The sequence below is a fragment of the Pollicipes pollicipes genome, unplaced genomic scaffold (genome assembly GCF_011947565.3).
Source record: "Pollicipes pollicipes isolate AB1234 unplaced genomic scaffold, Ppol_2.1 Scaffold_4881;HRSCAF=5763_pilon_pilon_pilon, whole genome shotgun sequence".
Taxonomy (NCBI): Eukaryota; Metazoa; Arthropoda; class Thecostraca; order Pollicipedomorpha; family Pollicipedidae; genus Pollicipes; species Pollicipes pollicipes.
The window spans coordinates 36,580,263-36,605,164 of record NW_023596576.1 but is presented as its reverse complement, the minus strand read 5'-3'; the positions used below and the strand labels follow the sequence as shown (position 1 = coordinate 36,605,164).

Below are 24,902 nucleotides of genomic sequence, written 5' to 3'. Positions count from 1 at the left end.
TGGTCACTTTTCTCGCAGCAGACATCAGTGCATCATCAAGATTCATGTCTTGATTGCAACAACATGCGAGTGCTATTTGCTGCCTGCCTTGCCGTGGATGTACATACGCCAAGCTTTGAACTTCCGTCAAATAAACACGTGTCACGCCACACATCTATACGTTGGCCACCTATAGGCCTTCACTTCGCCACAGGGATGAGGAAAGCTGATGTGGAGATGGTTCTGGGAAGAACATCTTTCAGGGGAACAAAATGACGAGATTAGAACACTGCTCATAACAGCTGGCGTAGTCGCAGCTGCACCCGCCAGAACGCATGCTGCATCCACGTGGGTATTCTGCATCGTTGCATAGGCCAACGCTTTCCAGTGTTCACTGTCGCCAGATGGTGTTTAACGCGATATAGGTCGGATCTGGGCAGGTGGCTGGCAACCGCTGGAATGCCAGCGCTCATCCCCGCCCGTACGGAAAGCTAAGGTGAGGCCTCGGAGCCAAGACCGGCATGGCGCCGGCCGCTCCCAGCGACCGAGCGTGCTTTCTTCGCCGAGCCGGACGCATTGCACCAGACCCACATACGAACGAAGGAAAATGCCATGCTGGCGTTCACCAGCACGGAGGGTGCCGCGTGCCCGACACCAGCGCCAGCGGAGGCCGGCGGGCTGCGGGCGGCGCCGGCACCGGTCCGACCGCCGGCCTGACGTGGCGGCCGCGCCGCCGCCGCCGGCCGGCCACTGACCGGCGGGCGCCGCCTCTGCCGCCGCTGCATAGCTGGCCGCTGCAGGACCGGTGTCGTCTCGCCGGCTGCACCGGCTAGGCCGCCGGCCGAGGTCATACGCCGCGCCGAGCGGCGCCGGCCGCGCGCGCCGTAGCCCGACCCCGAGCCGCCAGACGTGCCTCTCGGCCGGCGAGCCCAATCAAAGCCGCGCAGCCAGCTCGTTAAGGGTATCGGAACCAGCCGTGCAATGGGTCGTGTGACCCACAAGCGTTTTTGTGCGGACTCTTGGGTAGCCGATGTTTTTGTTCGGCTGCATTCTGAGTGCCCGCGACCTCAGTAATCAAGATCGGCCTGTGCGATGGAGGGCTCGTATGACATAACTGGGCCGGCGGTCTTTTTAGCTCATGGGAGGCCAGAGGGACGCCAATGTGCCCGTAGTGCCTCATTTGTTATGAGCGAAGTGTTGCATGGAGTTCTCATACAGGCAAAAATCGACCTGCAATGCATACCGATTTCTTTGGATGCCTGTTGTGGTCTGCATCATGCATCGATCTCCGCTGCTTCAGTGCTTTGTGTCGGTTGTAACGGTTGCGACTTGTATTCCCTGTTGCCGTGGCTTAGGTCTGTGTCGACCGTTGCCGTGGCTGAAGCCTGTGTGGTCTCCTACCGTAGCTGAAGTCTGTTTCTACTGGTACTATGGCTGAGGCGAGGGTCGACCGTTGCCGTGGCTGAGGTATGTGTCGACCGTTGCCGTGACTGGTGTCTGCCTTGGCTGTGGCTGAGGCGCGGTCTATGTCGGCTGCCATAGCTGCCTCAGCGCCACCTGCTTGGACTGCTGCCGCGCCGGCGGCCGTTGCCGGCTGCTGTCGGGTCAGCAGGCTCAGCGGACATCAGCTGCTGCCGCGTCGGCGGCCGTTGCCGGCTGCTGTCGGGTCAGCGGGCTCGGCGGGCATCAGCTGCTGCCGCGCCGGCGGCCGTTGCCGGCTGCTGTCGCGTCAGCGGGCTCGGCGGACATCAGCGGCTGCCGTTGCCGGCGGCCTCGGCAGACATCAGCTGCTGCCGTGCCGTCGGCCTCGGTAGACATCAGCGGCTGCCGTACCGGCGGCTGTTACCGGCCGCTGTCGCGTCAGCGGGCTCGGCGGACATCAGCGGCTGTCGTTGCCGGCGGCCTCGGCAGACATCAGCTGCTGCCGTGCCGGCGGCCTCGGTAGACATCAGCGGCTGCCGTACCGGCGGCCGTTGCCGGCTGCTGTCGCGTCAGCGGGCTCGGCGGACATCAGCGGCTGCCGCGCCGGCGGCCTCGGTAGACATCAGCTGCTGCCGTGCCGGCGGTCTTTACCGGCCACTGTCGCGTCAGCAGGCTCGGTGGGCACCAGCGGCTGTCTGCCGGTGCGTGCTGCGCAGCTGGCGCCGACCGTTGGCGCCCCGGCTGGCTGCCCTGGGCGGGGTCGTGACGAGGCAGATGTGTCGGCCGCCGGCAGCGGCAGGCGAGTCCTCCCGCGCCGGCCGCCCCACCCGGCAGCGGACGCGCCGCCGACGCCACGCGGCCTCTGCACGCGCAGCGGCGAGCTTAGCATTCCGGGCACGCGTCGGACGCTCGCGCCACTAGTGACAGCTCATGCATCATACATAGGCAGGGACCAGCGAACCAAGCATGGACGGAGACACAAAGGAGAGTAGGAACGTCGAGCACCGGATCAAGCACGCGCTATATGCACGTGCTTCATCTTGCTGTAAAATGTGCGCCTGTGCATATCCTGAAGCCGAAGCTATGGCCAACGCTGGAGCTGACGGGCACACTGGTGACGCGGGACACCGTGGTCCGGGGAGGGGTAGCGTGGAGAAGCGGCCGTCGTACAGGAACATACAGGAACGTACAGGAACGTCGAACTTCGGATTAGGCACGCGCTAGATGCGCGTGCCTCATCTTGCTATAAGTATACGCCCGCGCACATCCTGAATCTCAGAGCTGTGGCCAACACCAGAACTGACGTGCACGCTGGTGACGCGGGACGCCGTGTTCCGGGGAGGGGGCGCGCGGAGCAGCAGCCCGCGCCAGGACCGGCTCCCGGCACGTGCCCGCTGTCCAGGTGGGCCGGTGGTAATGAGACGGCCAGGTGTCCAGCGGGTTGCCGCCAAGACAAAGCCGTGAACGGGGGGGGGGGGGGGGGGGGAGGGAGGGCGACGCGCCAGCCGCCGCCGACCGGCCGGTCGGCAGCCGGCTCTGGCGGTTTGGACCGAGGCGAGCGCTGGTGCAGTGTCCTGCTCCCATTGTCACTCCATACAAGCCTCACAATACATGGCATGTGTTGACTGATCACGCTCAGGCCCATTCAGGCTCTGGCCAGCGTTGTTGCAATCGCGTTAAAAAATGTCCAGCATGACGTGTGCCGTGGCACTGTGTAACGGCTCTCTTCTGCAGGAAAACGTGGGGTTCTGCTACTGGGGCGAACCTCAGCTCTTCTGCGCTGAAAACGTGGGGCCCTCCGAGACGTGCCCCAGGTCTCAAGTAGGACAACGTGAGGTTCCCCTGCTGGGGCGTACTTCAACTCTTCTGCGGGACAACATGGGTAGTCCCCTGCTGGGGCGTACTTAAGCTCTTCTGCGGGACAACATGAGTAGTCCCCTGCAAGGGCGTGTCTCAGCTCTTCTGCAGGACAACGTGGGGTCCCCCTGCTGGGGCATACCTCGGTAGTTAAACATACAGGCTTTGTGGTTGTAAAGGTATATTTGTATTGGGACGGAGTAGGCTACTTTTCGTTTGTCATCACTGGAGCATGCAAACAACCATTTATTGGCATCACCGAGTGCGGTAGACCAAGGCAAGGGCATAACCAACCTTTTGAGTGTGTAGCTATTTAAATCTGTTAGAAACTGAATTGTTTCCGTGACGGTGGGCAAGAGCAATCATCTTGCACCATTTTTGTGCCGATGAAGCGCCATCACAAAATCTGTTCCTCAGGTTTGAACACTCCTACATACTTAATAAATGAAGTACGCACATTTTCCGGAACAGAAACCGCAACAAGTGTCTGATTTGAAGTAAATCCACTTTGCCTATAAATTTGTACTACGCCGACATACGCATTTAGCTGAGGAAATACATAAAACGTTGAGGAATCAAACGCAACACAATATAGCAAAATCAGAAAATACACGGCACAACCGAGCACGAAGCGAAAAAAGTGGAGTACGCAGATGAGTGTACGACATTGCAAGAACATCAAGCATACAGGAATACACAGAATAACGTGCTTTACACCGCATGACACAGAGGCCACCGCACAAGGTATATTCAACATAATAGAATGCATTGCGGGCCACATCACGTGGCGTCCACGTAGTCCTTACAAATGCTTATCTCGCTCTCACAACTTTCCAAAACAAGCGATGCCGGCGGCACCACCTGACAACACAGCGAGCGCTCCAAAACTTGCGTCGCCTGTATTGCCTCGGGTATATTTGGTTCGTTGTTCCATTTCATTCACTCATCCCCCGTCCACACGGGCTAAACGTCCCCGAACATCCTTCACCACAGGCAAACCCCGCCAACACCGGGACGGAGAGCTGTCACAGGACAGCGGCTGGCAGGGCTCTCACAACCACAGCCATGGGTTCGGCCTCTCGGAAGTCTGGTCAGTCTCCCCCTCCCCCCGCCCCCGCCCCCACCCCCACCCAGTGAGCTTTGACGCGGGGAGACCCAGCCGGGGCAGTGAACAACGTTGTGCCGATTTAAGGCACAGTCAGTGAACTGTTGAACTGTTGATGAAAAACGCAGTGCGATAATGAAATGAACAGGAGATGAACTTGACACCGACGTGCAGAAGTGACTCGCATCGCACCGCTATGGTACATGCGAGTTGACAGACAATGCTGATGAAGAGAACAAGAGTTAGAATGACGCACGCAGGGTATGAATGGGAACAATTTCTTAAAAAATGGTATACATATATAAAACCAGACCAGACCACACAAAAATAATACGTGGTTAACCACGACAACCGGTCTCAGTATTTCGAGAAGGACGCTACATTACACCAAAACAACGGGTGAAAATTGTGTCACACTGAGTGTAAAATTACGCTCCGTACATCAAGGCACGCATAACCAGATCGATCCGTTCAGATCACTTCAACAAACCTATCCTAGATCGAATAACGCACGTCTCAACAAGGCCACCAACAACAGTTGACCGGCGATCACAGCGTTCATGCGTGGGGCGACGCTCAAAAGGCGGTAGTAGCAGTCCCGCCGCGTGACGAAACAGTGGAATGACCAAGTCAAATAGATCACAGTCAGTCGGTCGTTGTAGGCGTAAACAACAAGAGGTTTTTTGTTTGGAAGCCCATGCCATTCAACAGCCAGGGCCAGAAGACCCCGCAGCTACGCCACCTGCGTACAAAAATTCCGACTCTAGGTTGCCGGGCGCTGCGTTTGATGGAGCCACCGGCGCAGGAACTGGCCGATCACGCGGTTGGTCTCGTCAGGCGCCTCCAGCATGACCATGTGGCCGGCGTTCGGAATGGTCTCTAGAAATGCTCGTGGGATGGCCTGCAAACGATTACTCCGTTTAGTATCGGTGTAGCTGAGCCGCCGCAATGGAAGCGGGGAGGGGGAACAGAAGTCGGAGCCATGAGGCACAAAATGGGCTGGGCGGACTGCAATGGCTGGCAAAAATCCCATGAAATCAAAAACAGATGCTTTTTCTCACTTACCACTTCATCCTGAATCCTTGCAATTGAATATCGCCGCCAGCCATGAGTCGGTCTCGAGGCTGACCTTACGAGAGCACCACCTGTGCATGTTCGCCAACCACGAGGATAGGTTCGAGGAGGACGAGGTTCGAGGGGCAAAGCTCGACAGAACAGATCTTGCAGATGACCGCAGTGTCGCCCCAAGACACACTTATTTCCTTTAATCTCACAGATTCTAATCACGGTCGGAACCAGGCCATACCCAACCCTAAGTAGGCCAATGTCGGGCAGAAATAGCGCGTTTCCTGACTTTGAAGACAATGCAAGCAATGCTTACAAAAAGAAGCCCGTGCTCGGGTAGAAGAGGACAACAGTTAAAATAAAAATTACTCTGCGAAGCATCCACCATCACCAGGTCTTCCGGTCTACCAAACGTGATTATTTTTAAGGCTATCTCTACAATACACCTAAGTCCTTATTATCCAAATGTCACAACCAGAACCTTGAGTCCGGCTCTCACCTTTTCCATGTCGCACATCTCCACCAGCGAGACGAACTTGTCTTTCATGCCATGGACGAGCAGCGTGGGCAGCGTGATCTGTTTGTGGTAGCTGAGGTCCCCCTCCGGCCACACCTGCCACGCACGCGGCCACACGCTGGTCACATCATCGACAGCATCATCAACAGCAATGCAGCCTACCCTTCCGATGTAGCCTGCCCTCCGGTGCATGCCCTCCCCGGCAGGATAACCAGTGCTCGGCAGTGTTATGTTGACGGAAGTGGCGACTGGTTTACCACGCGCTCTGAAAGCTGACCCGGGGTCGTTGACTTAACGCGTGGCACGAGTCGTCAGGGGTGATCTCAAATTACTATCCCCTAGGTGATACGACTGTCATACCAATCAATGCCCGTGCTTCCCATGTGTGGACATTCCTTGCAAACAGTGTCTCTAGGGCTGACCATCCCGGGTCACCAGGTACACTCTACCACTCTTCCGACCGTTTGTCTGAAATTTGCATGGTCATGCCATTCTGAGCCCCGTGGTCCACCACAGCAGCACTCATACAGGCACGCAGCCCGTCGGACGTGTGCAGAGTATTGCACTGCTGTTTACGCTGTTTAAGGCAACACAATCTGTTCTGGGCCATCCCGATCGCCAAGTCAGGCCGGTACCGTCCGCCCACTGACGGGACCGCGACCACCGCCCCGGCCCGAGCCACTCACCTGGCCGGTACCGTCCGCCCACTGACGGGACCGTGACCACCGCCCTGGCTTGAGCCACTCACCTGGCCGGTACCGTCCGCCCACTGACGGACCATGACCACCGCCCCGGCCCGAGCTACTCACCTGGCCGCGCATGGTGTGGCTCAGCACGTACGAAGGCACGTCGAACCCCTTCTCCACCTCGATCAGCTTGCCACGCGGCGTGTAGAACATCTCCCGACTGCGAAGCGGACGGGCACGTCAGATTGAACACATCAGACAGGGCACGTCAGTCAGGGCACGTCAGACAGAGAACGTCTGGCGAGGCACGTCTGGCGAGATCGCGGCCGAACACGGCCAGCTGGCGGCTGGAGGACGGCGAGACCGCGGCGTGCCGGCGCAGTACACGGCGACAGGAGACCTCCGAGCTCGCCTTGACTGGGCCCGGGAAACGGGAGGGAGGGAGAGAGTGGCGAGGTCGGTGCGGCCCGAGATCCCCGCTGGCACGCGCGGCTCGGCAGGCCGCCACGCCGATCGAAGCGCTCACGTTTTGAAGCCGCAGATGAGCAGCGGCTTGAGACAGGTGAGCAGACAGATGGGCAGCGAGAAGACGTCGGTGGGCGCGGCCAGTGGCGTCGGGCCGCCGCTCGACACCAGCACCAGCAGCACCACGTTCAGATACTCCCGTGCCAGCACTGACGCGAACGACGAGCTGCCGACCACAGGGAGCGTCAGCACCGGCGGGCCGGGGCACGACCGGTGGTGATCACCGCCGGCCGGAGGCCACGTATCGAGATTAGCCGGTCATGGGCTCTGACCCGCCGCCACCATCCGTTGGTCTAACATATGAGAGGATTTTCGAGCGTGAGCGCTGCCATGGTGCTGATCCATTATTTCTGAGCATTTGAGTTGTTATAATCTGCTTGGACCTTTTACCCCAACCAAATGTTTGCCTCGCGTTTACGACAACTGCAATCACTTAAGTACCTCAAGTGCAGCATAAGTACTTGCTGCGGTGCACATGAGCGCATAAATCTGTCACGGTCCAACTCCACGCCGCCTGTCACCGTAGGGACGGTACAAAAGGCGCGGGGCTCGAGTGCAAAGCATGTTGTTCTAATGTTATCGGCTCTCTATGCCGTGTAACCTCCGCCTCCGCCTCCGCCATACCCGTAGGAGTGTCCGATGACCACCACACGGCGCCGGCTCGTGGCGTACTTCTTGAAGACGCTGCGCACGTGCTCCAGCATCCACTGGAAGCTGTAGTGACGCGGCGAGCTGGGCGCCGACGAGAAGCCGTGTCCGAGCAGGTCCGGCGCCACGCACTCGTACCCCTGGGCAGCGGAGGAATGTGAGGTAGGAGGGTGACACCATGACGCCACGCTCTCGTACCCCTGGGCAGCGGAGGAGTGCGGGGTAGGAGGGTGACACCCTGACGCCACGCTCTCGTACCCCCGGGCAGCGGAGGAGTGCGGGATAGGAGGGTGACACCATGACGCCACGCTCTCGTACCCCTGGGCAGCGGAGGAGTGGGGTAGGAGGGTGACACCCTGACGCCACGCTCTCGTACCCCTGGGCAGCGGAGGAGTGCGGGGTAGGATGGTGACACCATGACGCCACGCTCTCGGGAGGGGTGCGGGGTAGATAAGTCACACCATGACGCCAAGCTCCCGTACCCCTGGGCAGCGGAGGGGTGCGGGGTAGAGGGGTCACACCATGACGCCACGCTCTCGTACCCCTGGGCAACGGAGGGGTGCGGGGTAGATGGGCCACACCATGACGCCACGCTCTCGTACCCCTGGGCAGCGGAGGGGTGCGGGGTAGAGGGGTCACACCATGACGCCACGCTCTCGTACCCCCGGGCAGCGGAGGAGTGCGGGGTAGGAGGGTGACAACATGACGCCACGCGCTCGTACCCCCGGGCAGCGGAGGAGTGCGAGGTGGGAGGGCGGCACCACGACGCCACGTTCTCATACCACCATATTTGAATTTTTGGGACGCTTTGACTACGGATACTGATGATGATGCATTTTGTTAGAACGCGCACTGGTTGTCTTGATCATATCGCGCCCACAACTTACTTCTTAATAAACGGATGAGTGACAGCAGCAAGGGGACGGGGTTGCGTCACATATATGGCATGCAACCGTGCGTCTTCAAAAGATGGGAAATATAGCCATCCTTGATCAACCTCGGGTCATCCCCGAAGATGACGGAAAACGTCCGGTGCACGAACCCAAAATGATACATGCATCCCGAAGTGAGCTCGCAACTTCGGAATGTGTGTGGACCAACAAGCCCTTGTTGATTGTACGGCTCTGTCAAGACCAGCCGTGCGGTATAACCGCCTCACGTCGAAAACCTGGGCCATTTGGCGTCCACTACTGAGCAATGCATCCATCATGAGTTCGGTGGGGGCGGGCGTTACGCGCTATAGACGCGCTAAACCATCACCCTGGATCATGCACATAAGAGCTCGTGTCTTACTACGCGAGGGGGCGTCAAGCGGGCGAATATAATATTTACGTTCACACGCTTCGTGCAATTTAAAACCACCTCGAGTGAGAGTAATGATAAGTATAACAGATGGGATCCTCGCTGATAGGAAGCAGCAGAGAGAGAGTCACCGTAGAATGTTAGGGCCAAGTTATCGACTTACTCAGTTTCCAGACAGCGACACTGTTCGAGCATGTGGAAGACCGACAGTCTGTGATCACAGCGAGGACACTTGGGTGCTTGAACTCCAGAAAGAACATAACTCTGGGTTTCATACGGATGGCCTGTACGGTGACAACAGACTAGCTTCTTCCTTACTGTGGCCCAGACGGGAACATTGCCAGCCACCTATCTTGCCTTTAATGGAACTGATCGTGTCTGGCATTGCTGCCGTCGTCCATACTGAGCTGGTTCCAGGCATGTTGCCAGCGGTTCTTAATGGGAGTGTTCCAAAATTGTATGGATTGACATGCCTATCTTGAAGCTCATTCAGTGCAGTTCACAGCCCTGCCCTTATTCAGACCTAAAACCCTCTAGTTGGCAAGCTACACGCCGGTGCAAGGGGGCGGCGCGGATGTGCGGATCATTTCGAGCGGACTGTTTAAAGGTCACACAGGATACCATGACGTAATAATAGCGTTCATTAAAATCCTGTCATTCTATTGACCATGCGGCGATCCAGGTCGATAACTATTGGGTCGCTCAGATCTCGCGTTGGTGAGCACAATGTCCTCATAAAATAGACGTCAATTGACTCTCAATCAATGTTGTGCAAGGAACGATGACGTAATCAAACAATGACGTACTGAGGAGCATACTTACTACACAAAGAAATCGTGCTGCCAGCGAGTTTATTCCGTCCTATCTAATGCTTGCATTAATACCTCCAAAAGTGGGACATTCCCTTTAACGCCAGCAGACAGCAACTCATCTAAATCAGAGTATGGTGCCCGAGCGGAGCGGCGTCCAGACCGGCTGCGCCCTCCTTAGAAGCAGTGTCGGCTCTCTCGTTTCTGACAAGCCCGCGGTGTGCCCCAAATACATGCAAACACGACTTGCCTTCCGCTCTTTCAAAGTGACACCACTTGCCCTACGATTTGGTCGGCCAAGGCGGTGTCTGACCATTTCGGTAGCGAGGTTGGTTAGTGCGCGTGCCAACATAGGTTGGAGGCCCATGGTTCAAGCCTGCCTTCGGTGGGCTTTCCCCCGACGGCTCCTGACAGCAACTGGTGAGTGTCCGCCCTGCCGCGGGGTTAACACTGAACCAAGCAGCGGGTGATTCTCTCGGTGTTCCTCAGCATACACCAACGCCTGTCTTACGGCACAAAGCTCAGCCGTGACCATCGAGCGGTGCTGGGACAGCCTAAGACATAGTCCAGTCGCCAGACAACACCGAATCCTGTGACCTTTGCACATTTGTAACCATCTGTGTATGCTACGTACGTACGTATGGTGCTTAATATTCACACGCGACAAAACTCGTGGCGGAACTCCTCAGCAGTCGTGCATCTTTCCCCCGGCGCGCACAGATCTACCTCACAGACAGGTGCCGCAATGTCAAAGGTGGGCAGGCTGGTCCTCTGGGTGCAGTGACATCCTCCGGCCTCATGCCCGCGTCTTGAAACCTTTCGTCAGCTCGCACACAAATGGCCTAAGAAGCACTGACTCCGCCTGATGTCAACAGCTGGGTCCGACACCGGGGATAATTCTCTAAGCTGCCGGGCGTGTCGGACAATGAGCAGCCCTCAGGCAATAGCGCGAACTGAACATCGCGCGTCCGGGTGCCAAAGACGGCTTGTTTGCCTCGGCCAGAACACTGCCGATGGGGATGCTTCGGAACACCCTGGTCGCAAGCGCGTGCAGTCGAAGTGTGTTGTGTCCAGATCGCGTTTAGCTGAATCACGCGCTGAGTCACAGGCCTGATACCTGCACTCTAGCTCTGAACGAGTCAGCACCCTGTACGGTGGTGGTCACCGCTTGGGAAACGAACGTCGGCATCGAAGTCATTTTACACCCACTCCAAAACAACCACCTATGTCTGCAGATGCAGGCCATGCAGGTGGTCAGCTACTTTTGAAGGGAGCGTACCAGCTCGTTTGCGCTTTTCACTTGTTGTTCAGTCAGAGGCGTAAGATTCGATCAATAATACCAGTTTTCTCGAAATCCTTCTGAATGGCACAGAAATTCGATTTGAAGTAGTCGCTTTTACGGGGGAAGTCTCATTGGACTCCTTGCTCATAACTATGAAGGTAACATATTCAATTTGCCCTGCTTTTTCCAGCGCACATGTTCTGCAATGTGTGCAACACAGTAATTTGTCAAAATGTTTGCGTAAGAAATGTTACAAAAGCTTGACACGCTCTGTTCAGACAGACATATATGCGAACATGCAGCTATCATCCCATGGACTCAATGAAACGTTTTTCTATGGCTTTGATTTCTCCCTATGGAAATCAAAGTGTTTACCACTAAAGCTCTTTTCGAATCGCACTTTGGCTTTGGAAATGGGAGCACCACATGGTCCAAAGTGACGCGCTGGTTCAAACTTGTTCAAACTGGTTCAAACTGGTTCAAACAAACAAACTTCAACCAATGCACTTCTCAGTAGCAGGCCCTTGCGGCCCGCTGGGCCAATCACAAACTTTTTGTTTATTCGCACAAGTAGAAGTACCACGGCGGCTGCCCTGACGACGGTGGTCGCGACAGCTGCAGGGAAGAAGCCTAGTGCGGTTACAAAGCGTTGGCAGCGGAATTTAGACTCGAAAAGAATTAAATTAATATGCTTATTGTCTTGACAGTGCTGCATTTGGCTACCAAGTGATATTATTAGACGTAACTGGTCCTAGCTTTCATTAGACTACGTTTTTGAAATATGCCCTCCAATATGGGACACTCTAGAAGGTTCCACATGTGTACGTACAGTGTGGGTCGAGCATAAATAATGCTGAAGTCAGTGGGTGCTAAAAATGCCAGTAGATTTGCGACTTCGTAACAGGCGTGATGATCACGACCAATCAGCCGACGGAGCGGCGCTGACGACAAAACACCACCACCTTTCCGCTTCATGGCGTCGGTCCAAGATGATATCATGGTCTTTCCCAGCCAGTCCCACATCTGTCACACTGCGGAATATCCTGGCGCATCAAGAAAAACGAGTGCGTTGCGCACGTATGACCCAATCGAAGCCCACAAAGCACAACTTCCTGGAAACGGCTTTTGCGGCGAAAGCAAATCCTTTACCAAACTCGAGATTCATCTCCATGACGGGGCGAAGATGCTCATACATGCTCCGCCGTATCTGGCGGATATGAAAAAATATGACCGACTTGAGATCTCAAGCAAGAACATAAAGCGCCTCAGATATCCTGGCCAAAGCGGAGTGTTGGTACGCGCCGTGCCCGACCCGCAAGACGTGCCCTTCGGCCACCAAGATCCGATCAACCCGGGGACACGAGTGAGGGGGTACGGCGACCCTGATAAAACGAAAATGACGAGTGGCAAGAGAAGGCGATGTGGGGATGCGGGTGATTGGGAGAGGGCCAGCGGGACAACGAGCAGGAGCTCACGTAGCGGCAGGGTCGCTAGGCCCTGAAATGAACAGCTGGTGCTGTCCACCCGTTCCCTGAGCCGGGCCCCGAGGGGACGCCACTGCCCTAACCCATCTGAGGCCGGTGCTCCTGCGGAGCTACCGCACCCCTGCCGGCGGCGAGGCACGCCGTCGGGGGCCGGGTACAGCACCATGGCACCACGCACTCGTACCCCTGCAAGGGAACGGCTAGGCCAGGGTATTGCATCATGGCGTGACACTCTTCGATCCGTGTTGGTGAAGGTAACAGCTAGAGGCAGCCTTCAACACATTCCATAGATGTGCGTTGCATGGAACCACGTCCATGTACAATCGTGTCTCTTTCTTGGTAATAGCCAGGCCACATCTAAGTCGCCTACACAGCTTTGATGAAGAAAGCAGTGGACCGGATTCACGAACGCCGGAAAACTGAATATTAGAAAACCATGATAGAAAATATCGTCACTTGTTCCTGAAATTCTGCGATGTCATGACTTGTGATTAGGAACGTGTTATTTTTAGAGCAATCTGGCATGCGGATCTCACCAGTTTGGAGAAGTACTTGATCTGTGACGTCCAGACCTCAGCCGATCCCCCAACGCCGTGCAGGAAGAAAAGCAGCGGGGTCTGACAGTAAAGCACCGTGACAGCACCATCTTATACACCAAACATAGCAGCCGTGCCAATACATGACGGCAAAACGCCTTAACAAACTAACAACCAACGGAGTAGCACCAGCGGGCGGAGTCAAATGGCAGCCAAACATAAACCCACGATGCTAGGCGTTAACAGCAGCCATCTTCCCACATCAGCAAAAGCGAGACACAGACATCCATTTGCAAGCAGCGAGAAACAGGACAACCGGCGCGGCCGCTTGACGAAGGTTGCACGCCGACGTCTCCTGCCCGACTCCCAGCTCCAGCCCAGCCTGCTCAGGGAGGCTCGTGGGATCAAGAGCTGAACAAGCGGGCCGCACAGCACGGGCGTCAGCGGCCACCAGCCTGGCTGAGCCCTGTGGGTGGGACGGCCGGGGCATGCGGGCGGCGGGGCGTGGCTTACCTTACTATCAACGGCCGCCGTCTGGTGTTTGGGCGCCGCCGGCGGCGGCGGCGGCGGCTGTGGTGGCGGTGGCGACGGCGGCGGCGGCGGTGGTGCTCCCGGTCCCTCACCCTCGCCCTCCTCGTCCGTCTCCGTGGCGTCCAGCGTGGCGTCCGGCAGCCGGACGGCCGCGTCGGCCGGATCGTCGGCGTTCGGCTCGTACGCCGGGTTGGCGAAACCGTCTACCGCTTCCTCCTCCTCCTCCTCCTCTTCGTGCTCTTCCGGCAGCGGCTCGGCCGACGGCGCGCACGCGGCGCCGCCCACCGCCGCGTCCACCATCTGGTCCAGCAGCTGACGCACGGTCGCCTCGGCCGGCGACACGACGGCGCTCATGGACGTCTTGCGTGCCCGGCCGGCCGCGTCCGCCGGGCCGAACGTGTTGGTGGAGGCCTTGCGGCGCGGAGGGCCGGCGGCCGTGATGTGCGGGCCCTGCGTGTGGTGGAGGACGGCGTGAGGTCGGCTCAAACCAACAAGTAACAGGCTTCACAGACCAGGTCAGACAGGCCTAACGTAGCAGCTTACGTGTAACAGGTCTGACGGAGCGGGTCACACGGAACAGGTCTGACGGAGCGGGTCACAAGGAACAGGTCTGACGGAGCGGGTCACATGTAACAGGCCTGACGGAACAGGTCACCTGTAACAGGTCTGACGGAGCGGGTCACACGGAACAGGTCTGACGAAGCACGTCACGTGTAACAGGTCTGACGGAGCGCGGCACATGTAACAGGTCTGACGGAGCGGGTCACACGGAACAGGTCTGACGGAGCGGGTCACACGGAACAGGTCTGACGGAGCGGGTCACACGGAACATGTCTGGCGGGGCGGGTCACGGAACAGGTCGGCGGAGCGGGACACATGGAGCAGGTCTGGCGGAGCGGGTACCACGCAACGGGCCCGACGTGGCGGGTCACACAACAGGCCTGACAGAGCGCGTCACACGGAATAGGTCTGGCGGAGCGGGACACACGGAACAGGTCTGACGGAGCGGGTCACATGTAACAGGCCTGACGGAACAGGTCACCTGTAACAGGTCTGACGGAGCGGGTCACACGGAACAGGTCTGACGAAGCACGTCACGTGTAACAGGTCTGACGGAGCGCGGCACATGTAACAGGTCTGACGGAGCGGGTCACACGGAACAGGTCTGACGGAGCGGGTCACACGGAACAGGTCTGACGGAGCGGGTCACACGGAACAGGTCTGGCGGAGCGGGTCCCACGCAACGGGCCCGACGTGGCGGGTCACACGGAACAGGCCTGACGGAGCGCGGCACATGTAACAGGTGTGACGGAGCGGGTCACACGGAACAGGTCTGACGGAGCACGTCATACGGAACAGGTCTGGCGGAGCGGGACACACGGAACAGGTCTGGCGGAGCGGGTCACACGGAACAGGTCTGGCGGAGCGGGACACATGTAACAGGTCTGACGGAGCGGGTCCCACGCAACGGGCCCGACGTGGCGGGTCACACGCAACAGGCCTGACGGAGCGGGACACATGTAACAGGTCTGACGGAGCGGGTCACACGCAACAGGCCTGACGGAGCGGGTCGCGCAGAACAGGCCTGAGAACGTACACAGGTCAGACGGAGCACGACAGAGCAGGTCCGACGGGTCACATAACAAACAGCAGGACGTCGCTAACGTCTGAGAGCGGTGCTTCTTTCACTCCATTCGTTTCCTTGCAACGACGCAGAGTTAATACAAGCACTTCGAAAAGTACCTGATCACTACCTATGCTTGGACAACTGATGGGCTACGTAAATCTAGCATGGTGCTTGTGAGCGCGGCTGATAACGAGCGACGCAGGCCGCAGGCCGTCGAGTCTTACACAACCTATCGCACATTCTCAACTGAGGTGCCGGAGCCCGCGCTGGCCGGCATGCTCTGCCTAAGGTAATATATTTGCAATCACTGGTCGCAGGCTCATGCAGTGTTCAGGAATAAGGTAGGCAATTCCGAGAAAAAACATTGAGGTGTATTTTTTAACGCATTTTCTTGCAAGCCATCCACCAAGTTGGTTCTTACTGAATTGCACACAAAGCGTCGCAAATCCCATGACATTGACATGGAAAACTTCCCGATTACAGAGAAAAGACACTGAAATAAGGAGCCCAAACCGGGTTCAGATCTGGACTCCTCAGTGTTGCAGCGGCGCGCGGCTAACATATTCTGAAGGGGAAAAACAAAGACAATCGCAGGTAGCTATTCGGGCATACGGACATGCCGACAGCAACGGCCATTTTGCACCCGAACTATGGTGATATGTGTACCTGTACAACCAGGCCATGTTATGGGTTTCCTAAATCGTGCCCCACAAAAAGGTGGGCAAAGGGAACACTCGCCAGACCCCAAATGCAAAGCATCTCGCACGTAGCCGCTAACCATGAGTGATAACAGCGCTGCTCAGGCAAACTCAGTGCGCCAGGTTACTTTCAGCCAGAGTCGTGTGGCGTCCGAGGATGTCTGGGCGAATGGAATATCTCGAAGTCACTGTCGCCGCAGGAACGGCTCTAACGTCACTAGTGGGGTCGTCGCCTGTGAGGGAACACGGGCCATCGATGCTGCAAATGGCAACCAGCGACGATAACGTTCGGTGGCGAAGTGTGGGCACTGAGCCAGAACAAGAGCAATGGAAACGCGTGGTCACACTAATCTGCCTTTACGCGAAGAGACAACCCCTGCTTGAAATCAGAAAACGGCGCTTCGGAAGAACTAAAGTGAGTTTTGACTGATCCATCCTTTTCCGCAGTTTACGCTCCCTCGTTTCCAGCAATGCCGGTGGGTTCAGACACCAAGCCGAAGACAAGGGGATGCAATACGTTACAAGATTTGGTCAACTACGACGTGATCTATTACCAAATGATGGATGACTAGAATACTGCCCAAAGGGTCAGACAAAATGAGGAACCATTCCGCTCGTTACTTCTCCGCAGAGGCTAATGCCTGCTTGATTGCAGACAAGTCAGTGGTAAAAATAGAAAAGAAAGGAGACATCGTTAAACATTTTGTCCAGCTGTCGCACGCCACACTGTATCCTGTACCTGCTTCGGACCTTGAGCCATTCGTGTATATGTGGAAATATGTTTCGTACCCAGCGCCGATGCGTTGGAGAAACTCAGATCGAAAGTCCTCAGCAGTCGTCGATCTTAGCAAAGGCAGACTCCTGACCCTCATACATATAGGCCCTGGTGAGCTGGCCGTGCCACTTTCGAACATATGGATTAAATGACACGAAAAGGTGCTGCGAAAGGCAGGATGTGCACGAACATGTGCAGATTTTAGGGCATACCGTGCACTGAGCATTTCGCGTCAAAAGGACAGTGGCGGTTTATTCGCCTCAACCAAGGGATTGGAGATGGGACTGGCTCCAAACGACCCGGTACTCCGGTATCCCATGCACATTCCTTCGTGGCGGACTGCATCAGGAGGGCGTTTTGCTGAGGCACCTGCCAACTGAAAACCTTGACAGCCATATTCATGCCAGGATAGGATGCGTCCCCTGTATAGAAAAACAGTATTCTGAGATCAGCACCACACATAATCTTGGTAACGACTTTGAGAATGTTCAAATCCATGTAGCACCTTTTTCTGAGCTGCCTTAAGGTGATAGTTACTTGCGTTAGCTTCTCGTCCAACAATATTTCGAAGACCGCGACGCAGAGACTGGCCTATCCTCGCCGTGCATGTACATCCGCGGGTCCATGTCATTTTCCGCTTCCCACACGGTGCGCAATCATCACTTTAGATGTACACCACCTGAGGCCGTTGCGAGAGCCCCATCTCCCCAAGCTGCCCACACACATCTGCAGTTGCGCGGCAATAGTTGTCAATAGTCGGCAATAGCGTGCCTGCAGCACGCAACTGCTGGGTGGACGACAGGTGAGGTTCCCACACACGGCGGAAGGCACGCTCCCACTTATTTATCACTAAAACAAGCGAAATGCGACTGCATTGCCCCACGGGACGCCGTGTTCATGACGGTAAATGTCAGACAGTGCTGAACCTAGTAGGACTGTCAATGACAGGTCCATGAGGAAAATGTGCCATATGCCCACGCATGTCACATTTGTGGAGTTTCATGAGAATCACTGCGTATACATGCCGTACCATATGGTTTGCCGATGTCGGAGAAAATGGTGGCCATATGTCGCTTAGGCCTAAAACCTCTGCGTACCGACGGATCCAAGCCTAAAAGATTAGAACTTAGAAAGCATGCCGTCCTATTCTAAGTACCACATAACGCGAGAGTTTGCCACTTTTCAAGTAACTTGCAGGGAAAGACGTGAACACTATGGGGCGGCATTTGCTTGGGCCTTTCATTCTCCTCCCGACCTTAAGTAGAGGTATAGTAATGTCCTCTCTCCATATCAGTGGGAAGTCGTCATCCCGCCAAACGAAGTTGAATGTGTTGAGAAAGGCCCAGAGATGGATGTGGGAGGTGACAAAGCACCGCGTCACGAGCGCCATCGGAGCCCTCGCCTGAGAAGCTCCTCCCCGCTCTGGCCGATGCCGAGGATGATCTGGGCTTTAGGGCGCACCGGCTGCCCTGGTCATATCCGTCCCGCCCTGACCGTGGTTCAGCGCCATCGCCCCCTGACTCCTTAAGCCACCGCGCCCGGACGAGCATCCCACGTGAAGACCCCCGGGCGGCGGGGGGGGGGGGGGGCAGCAAGCCGCAGCACAGGCGACAAGCCGCTAGACCCGTATGGGGTTCTACGGGATCCCCGCACCCACAAATATCCTGGTCAAAGTGGAGTGTTAGCACACGCTACTCAACAGAACGGCACGTCGTTCAGCCGCCAGGATCCGATCAGTCCGAGGGCGCGGGCACTGCAGGGGGCACGACGACCCCGATAAAGCGATGGATGAAGAGTGATCAGAGGGCGGGATGAGGGAATGCCGGTGATGGGAGGAAGCGGGCGGGACAACGAGGAAGAACTCACGTGCCGGCAGGATCGCTAGGCCCTAAAATGAACAGCTTGCGCTGTCCGCCCGGTACCTGAGCTGGAACCCGAGGGGACGCTACTTACTCCGCCTTACTCCGGGCGAACCCGGTGCACCTTGCGGACAAGAGGCAATCGTACTGGCACAAGTGTCGGTCGATGCGTACGAGTCATCACGTGGTCTCGACTGCCAACTACGGGTTCATTTTCGAGTTTGCTCTTTAAAATCATTGGTGACACATCTAAGCAACTACAACAAAAAAGCACGTCTGGAGGTAGGTGATGTACCGGTGATGGCTCACCGGGATATCCCAAAGCTGTCTGATCCGCAGGTGCGCCAGTAATCCATCGGGAAGCCACCGATGTCACTCCCTCCGAAACTGATTCCGAATAAAAGACGCAGTAGACGAGATTGAAAAGGATTTGGAAATGATTGGCATACAGGTGCACGAGCTTGATGAGCATCATCCAACATTTTTTGCGTTTTTTGCAATGCTTTGGCTGCAGCTGCCAAAGTAGTAATTCGTCACAATTTCTTTGATTTTGTCTAAGACAACATCAGGTGTGACCCAAACCATTGCCTGCAAACTTTCAAGTACACAAACGCTACATCAGTGGACCTTCGCATGTAAAATGATCATGGAACGTGTACCCCAATCGCCAAGATGAGGTAGATAATACAAGGATAAGGTCAGGATGCGTCTTTGATACCACCTCCCCTCCCCCACCTAACAATTGCCCATGTTGCGCATGTCATTGAGACAAGTCCAACACGTTTGAAGAGACCATAACAGGCTCGCAGGCGAGCGGCCTAACCACTGACCTGCCAGTGGTTGAACCAGAAGTCGCTGGTGGTTACGTCACCGTCCGGCGTGTCGCTGCCCGGCCGGTCCGGCTCGTCCGACGCCGGTAGCTGGTATGGCAGCACGTGCAGCACGCGGAGCCGATTGTGGGGAGCCACCTCCACAAACTCCAGGTTGGCAGTCTTAACCGGCGATGGTGTCACGCGGTGGTTACGTCTGGGATCATCAGGCAGTGGTTACGTCTGGGATCATCAGGCAGTGGTTACATCTGGGATCATCAGACGGTGGTTATGTCTGGGGTCATCAGGCGATGGTTACGTCTGGGATCAGCAGTGCGCCAATGCGTCTGGGAACATCAGACTTCGTGCGTCATGCTCGTGCATTTGTGCTTCATGTTCGTGCATTTATTTTTTAAGCAACATAATTTTGCCACAGGGCAACATTATCTCATCAAGTACACTTCATTCAGCGATTCATCGCGAATACGAAGAACACATCTCAATGGAATATTCACCAATGTATGATTCCATAAATAGACAATATCAAAGCCAAACACAGATGACATTCGTCATCTGTGCTCGTAAGAACCTTGTTCGGTGTCCAATGGAAACAGCCGTACAACTTCGCTAGTTCACACAGTTGCAGCTACTCAGGACACTGTGACCAAGCAAATGGAATCAGTCATCAGCATACACAGCGAGGTGACGCACAGACCTCCATCCTACTGGGGTGAGGACATTCCAGGGCCACGACAGAGCTCACCTGAAGCAGGGGCAGGCCAGGTCGGCCAGCATGCCGCAGGTGCGGGACAGACGAGCGCACGCCACCTCTGCTCCCTCACAAAGATCATTGTAAAGGCTCTGTGGTGGCGGAGAGCTCATCTCAATCTGTCAAAAGACGAACAAGGGGGTGATGGGCTTGGGGATCACAATGATACCAGTTACACTTTAGCATGTGCCAACCATGACAGTGCTCAGTTTGTATAGCTGAGCATGATAATGTGCATATTGAAGAAAAAAACACTGAACCAATCATATTTGGGCCAGCCAGAGCACATTTCTGTTAGATATTCCATGCCGAATGAGTGCTTAATTGTCAAGGAAAATCAAAACATGGAAAGCTATATTTTATAGCCACTTCCAACTGATCAACAAAGAGAGAAAAACTGATGGGGAGTGCCTAGACCACTAAAATCAATACATCCCTAGAGCCTGCAGGAAGCTGCAAGCTGAGTTCAGTGCCCAGAAAAGCAAACTCTACCTGCTGCATATGTACATGCTACCATAACACTAATATACTACGCCTTGTGTAATCCATGTCAATGGTAATGATGATATTACATAATTCACTAATTAATAATTTTGTTAGCATTCAACCCTAAAAGGGTAGGCAAATGTTATGATGACTATCTTGTTATCAAGCACTGAGCTTCCTGGTAACCAGCACTTTCCCACTTGCTTTATGCAAAAGGAATTATAAACCATTTGCTCACATGTTGTTAACCTATTACTCACATATTCTGACAGCATGATGCATCTATATCTGCTGTGATATATTCATACACATTGCATCCAACTATGAGCTTTTCAGGTTTTTACCCACCTTTATCTATAGCTAAATCAGTTATTTTACATGCACCTACTCAGTGAATGACCACATTATTTCATACCACTTATTTACAACAAACCAATACCTGCAGGAGATATGTAGCATATGATCAGCACACATTGGAAATATCCAGTTGAGTCTTATCTAAGCCCAGCCATATCTTCTCTCCACTTGCAGTTGTGACACCAGCATGGCATGATGCCTCAAAATGCACATTTAACTTTTCCAACAAACTCTACACCCATGAGTTAAGTTAGCTGATGTTGAGTTGCAACATCTCATAGTTTTGTGCATGTAAGTTCCAAGATCCTACACTTTTTACAATTAAGCTCCAAAATTATATTAACATAATATGTTGCTTCCATGTCTAGTTCCATTAAAAGAAAAAAAATAAGCAGAAACAGCATATTCATCATTAAGTGCAGGGTAAGAGTGGATGTGGGTGAATGAATTTTTTATATATGAAGATGTCAGGTAATCCTAAATTAGATTACCCACCTTACATGATGGTGCACCACCTAATTAATGCCACAGCTATTGCTTTGATCTGTAAACATGCATTTGGTCATGCCTTAATGAGTCAGATGATTTCCAATATTCTTATATATATTTTTTAGAAGTTTTATGTCAGGCATATGCAAATAAACAAAATATAGGAAAAAATCATGTGAAATGATGATGTGCAACACAGTTATTCTTAGAATGCTCAACAATACACAGCAGGGATCATGAGATTGGTTAAAAATATGATCAGGGATGTGGCTACATAGGCTATATAGGTCATACACACTGCAGCATATGCTAGTTTATTAACATAGGTTGCATAGCCTAACAAGAATAATGCTAGGACCAAAGTTATGTGTGACTTGGAGGCAGATATTGGCATGAACACATGAAAGTAGGTCGGACAGTAAATGCGAAAAGGCATATGTATGGAAACTAAGGCTGATGTTCCATACAATGCAACAGCATGAGTGGAATGGGTGGAATGAGTGGAAATGAGTAGACAATATGAGTGGAATGGGTGGTACAGCTAAGTTAAGGCACACAACTAGGGAGACAAGTATGTGTTGCTCTGTGGATCACAGATCAAGCCTTGGTGCCTAGGGTATCTAATATACATCATGATCCTGGACTGTGTGCTTTATTTGTGTGGTCTAAATTTGTATAAAGTATTCCTTTTATATGTTGAGAATATTGATAGGATATATGCAGGCATGACTACCTGACCTGTTATGCCAGGCTGAAGAAGGTAAGAGAAGATTAAATAAAACTGATGGACCAAATCTGTCATAACAATCCACACACTGTTGCTTATCATGTCAAAACTTAAAAGACATGATCATTTAGGGTGTAGGTGTACTTTCCTACCTAACATTAGAAAAATCATTGCACACCATTCGTCGTGTTCAAGGCAGCACATATCGTAAATCATCTCAAAACAGGTAGAATCATGCTCCTACCTTCGAATTTCAATAACTTCGATGGCGAGCTCCCGAGCGTCGCGCGCACCGCACCGCCTGGACTCCCCAGTGCCGTTTCTGCGTTGCCGTTGCGTAAATACAATGTTTCTGCTTACCAAGAACTCTACAAAATGTACGGGACCAAGGTAAACCATTCGTCGTGTTTAAGGCGGAACATATCGTAAATAATTTCAAAACAGATAGAATCATGCTCCTACCCTCGAATTTTAATAAATACGATAGCGAGCTCCCGAGCGCCGCACGCCCCGCACCGCACTGCCTCGACTTCCAAGCGCCGTTTCTACGTTGTTGCGAAAGCACAATATTTCTGCTTATCAAGAACCATAAAACATGTACGGGACCAAGGTAACAATAATAAAGCAACCAAAATCGTTTCTTATCGAGTTTAGGTACTTTTATGAAACACGCAGGCCAGAATAGTCCAGAACATATCCTAACCTAACCTAACCTAACCTAACCTAACCTAACCTAACCTAACCTAACCTAACCTAACCTAACCTAACCTAACCTAACCTAACCTAACCTAACCTAACCTAACCTAACCTAGCCTAGCCTAGCCTAACCTAACCTAACCGAACCGAACCGAACCGAACCGAACGAACCGAACCGAACCTAACCTAACCTAACCTAACCTAACCTAACCTAACCTAACCTAACCTAACCTAACCTAACCTAACCTAACCTAACCTAACCTAACCTAACCTAACCTAACTTAACCTAACCTATCTGAGAATAGACCAGAACCTAAGCTAAGCTAAGCTAAGCTAGACTGACCTGACCTGACCTGGCCCAACCTAACCTAACCCAACCCAACCCAACCCAACCCAACCCAACCCAACCCACCCAACCCACCCAACCCAACCCAACCCAACCCAACCCAACCCAACCCAACCCAACCTAACCTAACCTAACCTAACCTAACCTAACCTAACCTAACCTAACCTAACCTAACCAACCTCCCCACCCTATATCCCCTTCAACCCAGCATCTCATTGGCATCCATGTTCCATGCCATATATAGGTGCCATATAGTGAGCTTTTATTTAGCTGCCATGTTCTCATTTTGCTTTACATTCCCCACCCAATCCCCCTGCAACCCATGGTCCCGTTGGTGTCGAGGATCAAATTTCATGGATTCTTGCTACCTTGTCCTGGTACATTTTTTATGGTTTGCAGTAAATATGGTTTATAGTTATAGTATGGTTTACTTAGTATAGTTTATAGTTATAGTTATGGTTTATAGTATGGTTCACAGTTAATATGGTTTATATGGTAAATATGGTTATGGTAAATACGGTTTATGTTTAGTAAATATTTTTATGGTTCGCAGTTAGGTTATGGTTGTCCTGCCTTAACATGACGAATGGTTTACTTTGGTCTCGTACATTTTGTACAGTTCTTGGTACACAGAAATATTGTATGCAACGGCAACGCGGAAACGGCGCTGGGGAGTCCAGGCGGTGCGGTGCGCGCGGCGCTCGGGGGCCCGCCATCGAAGTTATTGAAATTCGAAGGTAGGAGCATGATTCTACCTGTTTTGAGATTATTTACGATATGTCATGCCTTAAACACGACGAATGGTGTACAATGATTTTTTATAACGTTAGGTAGGAAAGTACACCCTGACCTCATTTAGTGTTCATGCTGGGATACTCAATTTGGGGATTATCCCAGCTGAGTCAATACCTTCACAGGAATTCCAGTGTCTTGACAGCCTGGTTTCCAGACAGCAAAGCATACATATTACACCAAACATATCCAGCATGGCAGCAGCACAGCATTAAAAATTCTAGCCCATGTATGCCATATATACAACAGCTTAGAAATCAATGTCTAGCCACTACCAATTTCAGAGTATGAAACACCAATATTTCTGGGAATCATAGTGTTGCAAAAGTATTACATGCGAGACAATGAGAAAGATCTACACCCAAAAATAAGTTGAAACATCAGCGTAATCTGGCCTCGCCTGAATTCGGCGTACGCGAGCGCGAGGTCCAGCGCATAAATGTCCCGCAGATCGCAGGCATCCGCGCAAAGGGTAGACTTGTTGCGACTGGCTGGTTGGTCAGTGTACAATGTATGACAGGATGCTTTCACTCTCCTGGCGTCTCGCACGAAAACACAAAGATAGGACGTATTTTTACCGGGTTCTATGCTCCGATGAATACAATATTAATGGACAATTGGCACGGTCAGGAAGCGTCCGCCGACGCGACCGGGTTTCCACGGAGTCGCTAATGCGCTGATTTTATAGCATGATAGTCACATTTGTATCAAATGATTCCTGGCA

At 53.7% G+C, this 24,902-nt stretch overlaps 1 protein-coding gene across 2 annotated transcripts; it reads right to left on the bottom strand.

Moving 5' to 3' along the window:
- Positions 1–4,397: 4,397 nt before the first annotated feature.
- On the bottom strand, positions 4,398–24,846 carry LOC119099749 (protein ABHD8). 2 transcript variants are annotated; one of them, XM_037222808.1, is made up of 10 exons: positions 24,757–24,846; positions 20,280–20,404; positions 19,538–19,733; positions 13,731–14,198; positions 13,218–13,298; positions 7,781–7,944; positions 7,158–7,322; positions 6,755–6,851; positions 5,928–6,041; positions 4,398–5,264 (listed from the first exon to the last, which is right to left on the bottom strand). In XM_037222808.1, exons 2-10 carry the CDS (start codon positions 20,396–20,398, stop codon positions 5,127–5,129), a joined length of 1,542 nt encoding a protein of 513 aa, XP_037078703.1. In that variant the 5' UTR covers positions 20,399–20,404; positions 24,757–24,846; the 3' UTR covers positions 4,398–5,126. The 2 variants fall into 2 exon arrangements, with proteins under 2 accessions (XP_037078703.1, XP_037078704.1); XM_037222809.1 differs by having other exon boundaries at positions 24,540–24,826.
- Between the last annotated feature and the right edge of the window lie 56 nt (positions 24,847–24,902).

Bases quoted from the DNA above. Each gene is read 5' to 3' on its own strand.
- LOC119099749 (XM_037222808.1), bottom strand. From the start codon at position 20,398: ATGAGCTCTCCGCCACCACAGAGCCTTTACAATGATCTTTGTGAGGGA. The intron at 13,299-13,730 runs GTAAGCCACGCC...CTTTACTGTCAG, and splicing joins CGGCGGCCGTTGATAGTAAG to ACCCCGCTGCTTTTCTTCCT. The intron at 7,323-7,780 runs GTATGGCGGAGG...TGTGGTCGGCAG, and splicing joins GTCATCGGACACTCCTACGG to CTCGTCGTTCGCGTCAGTGC.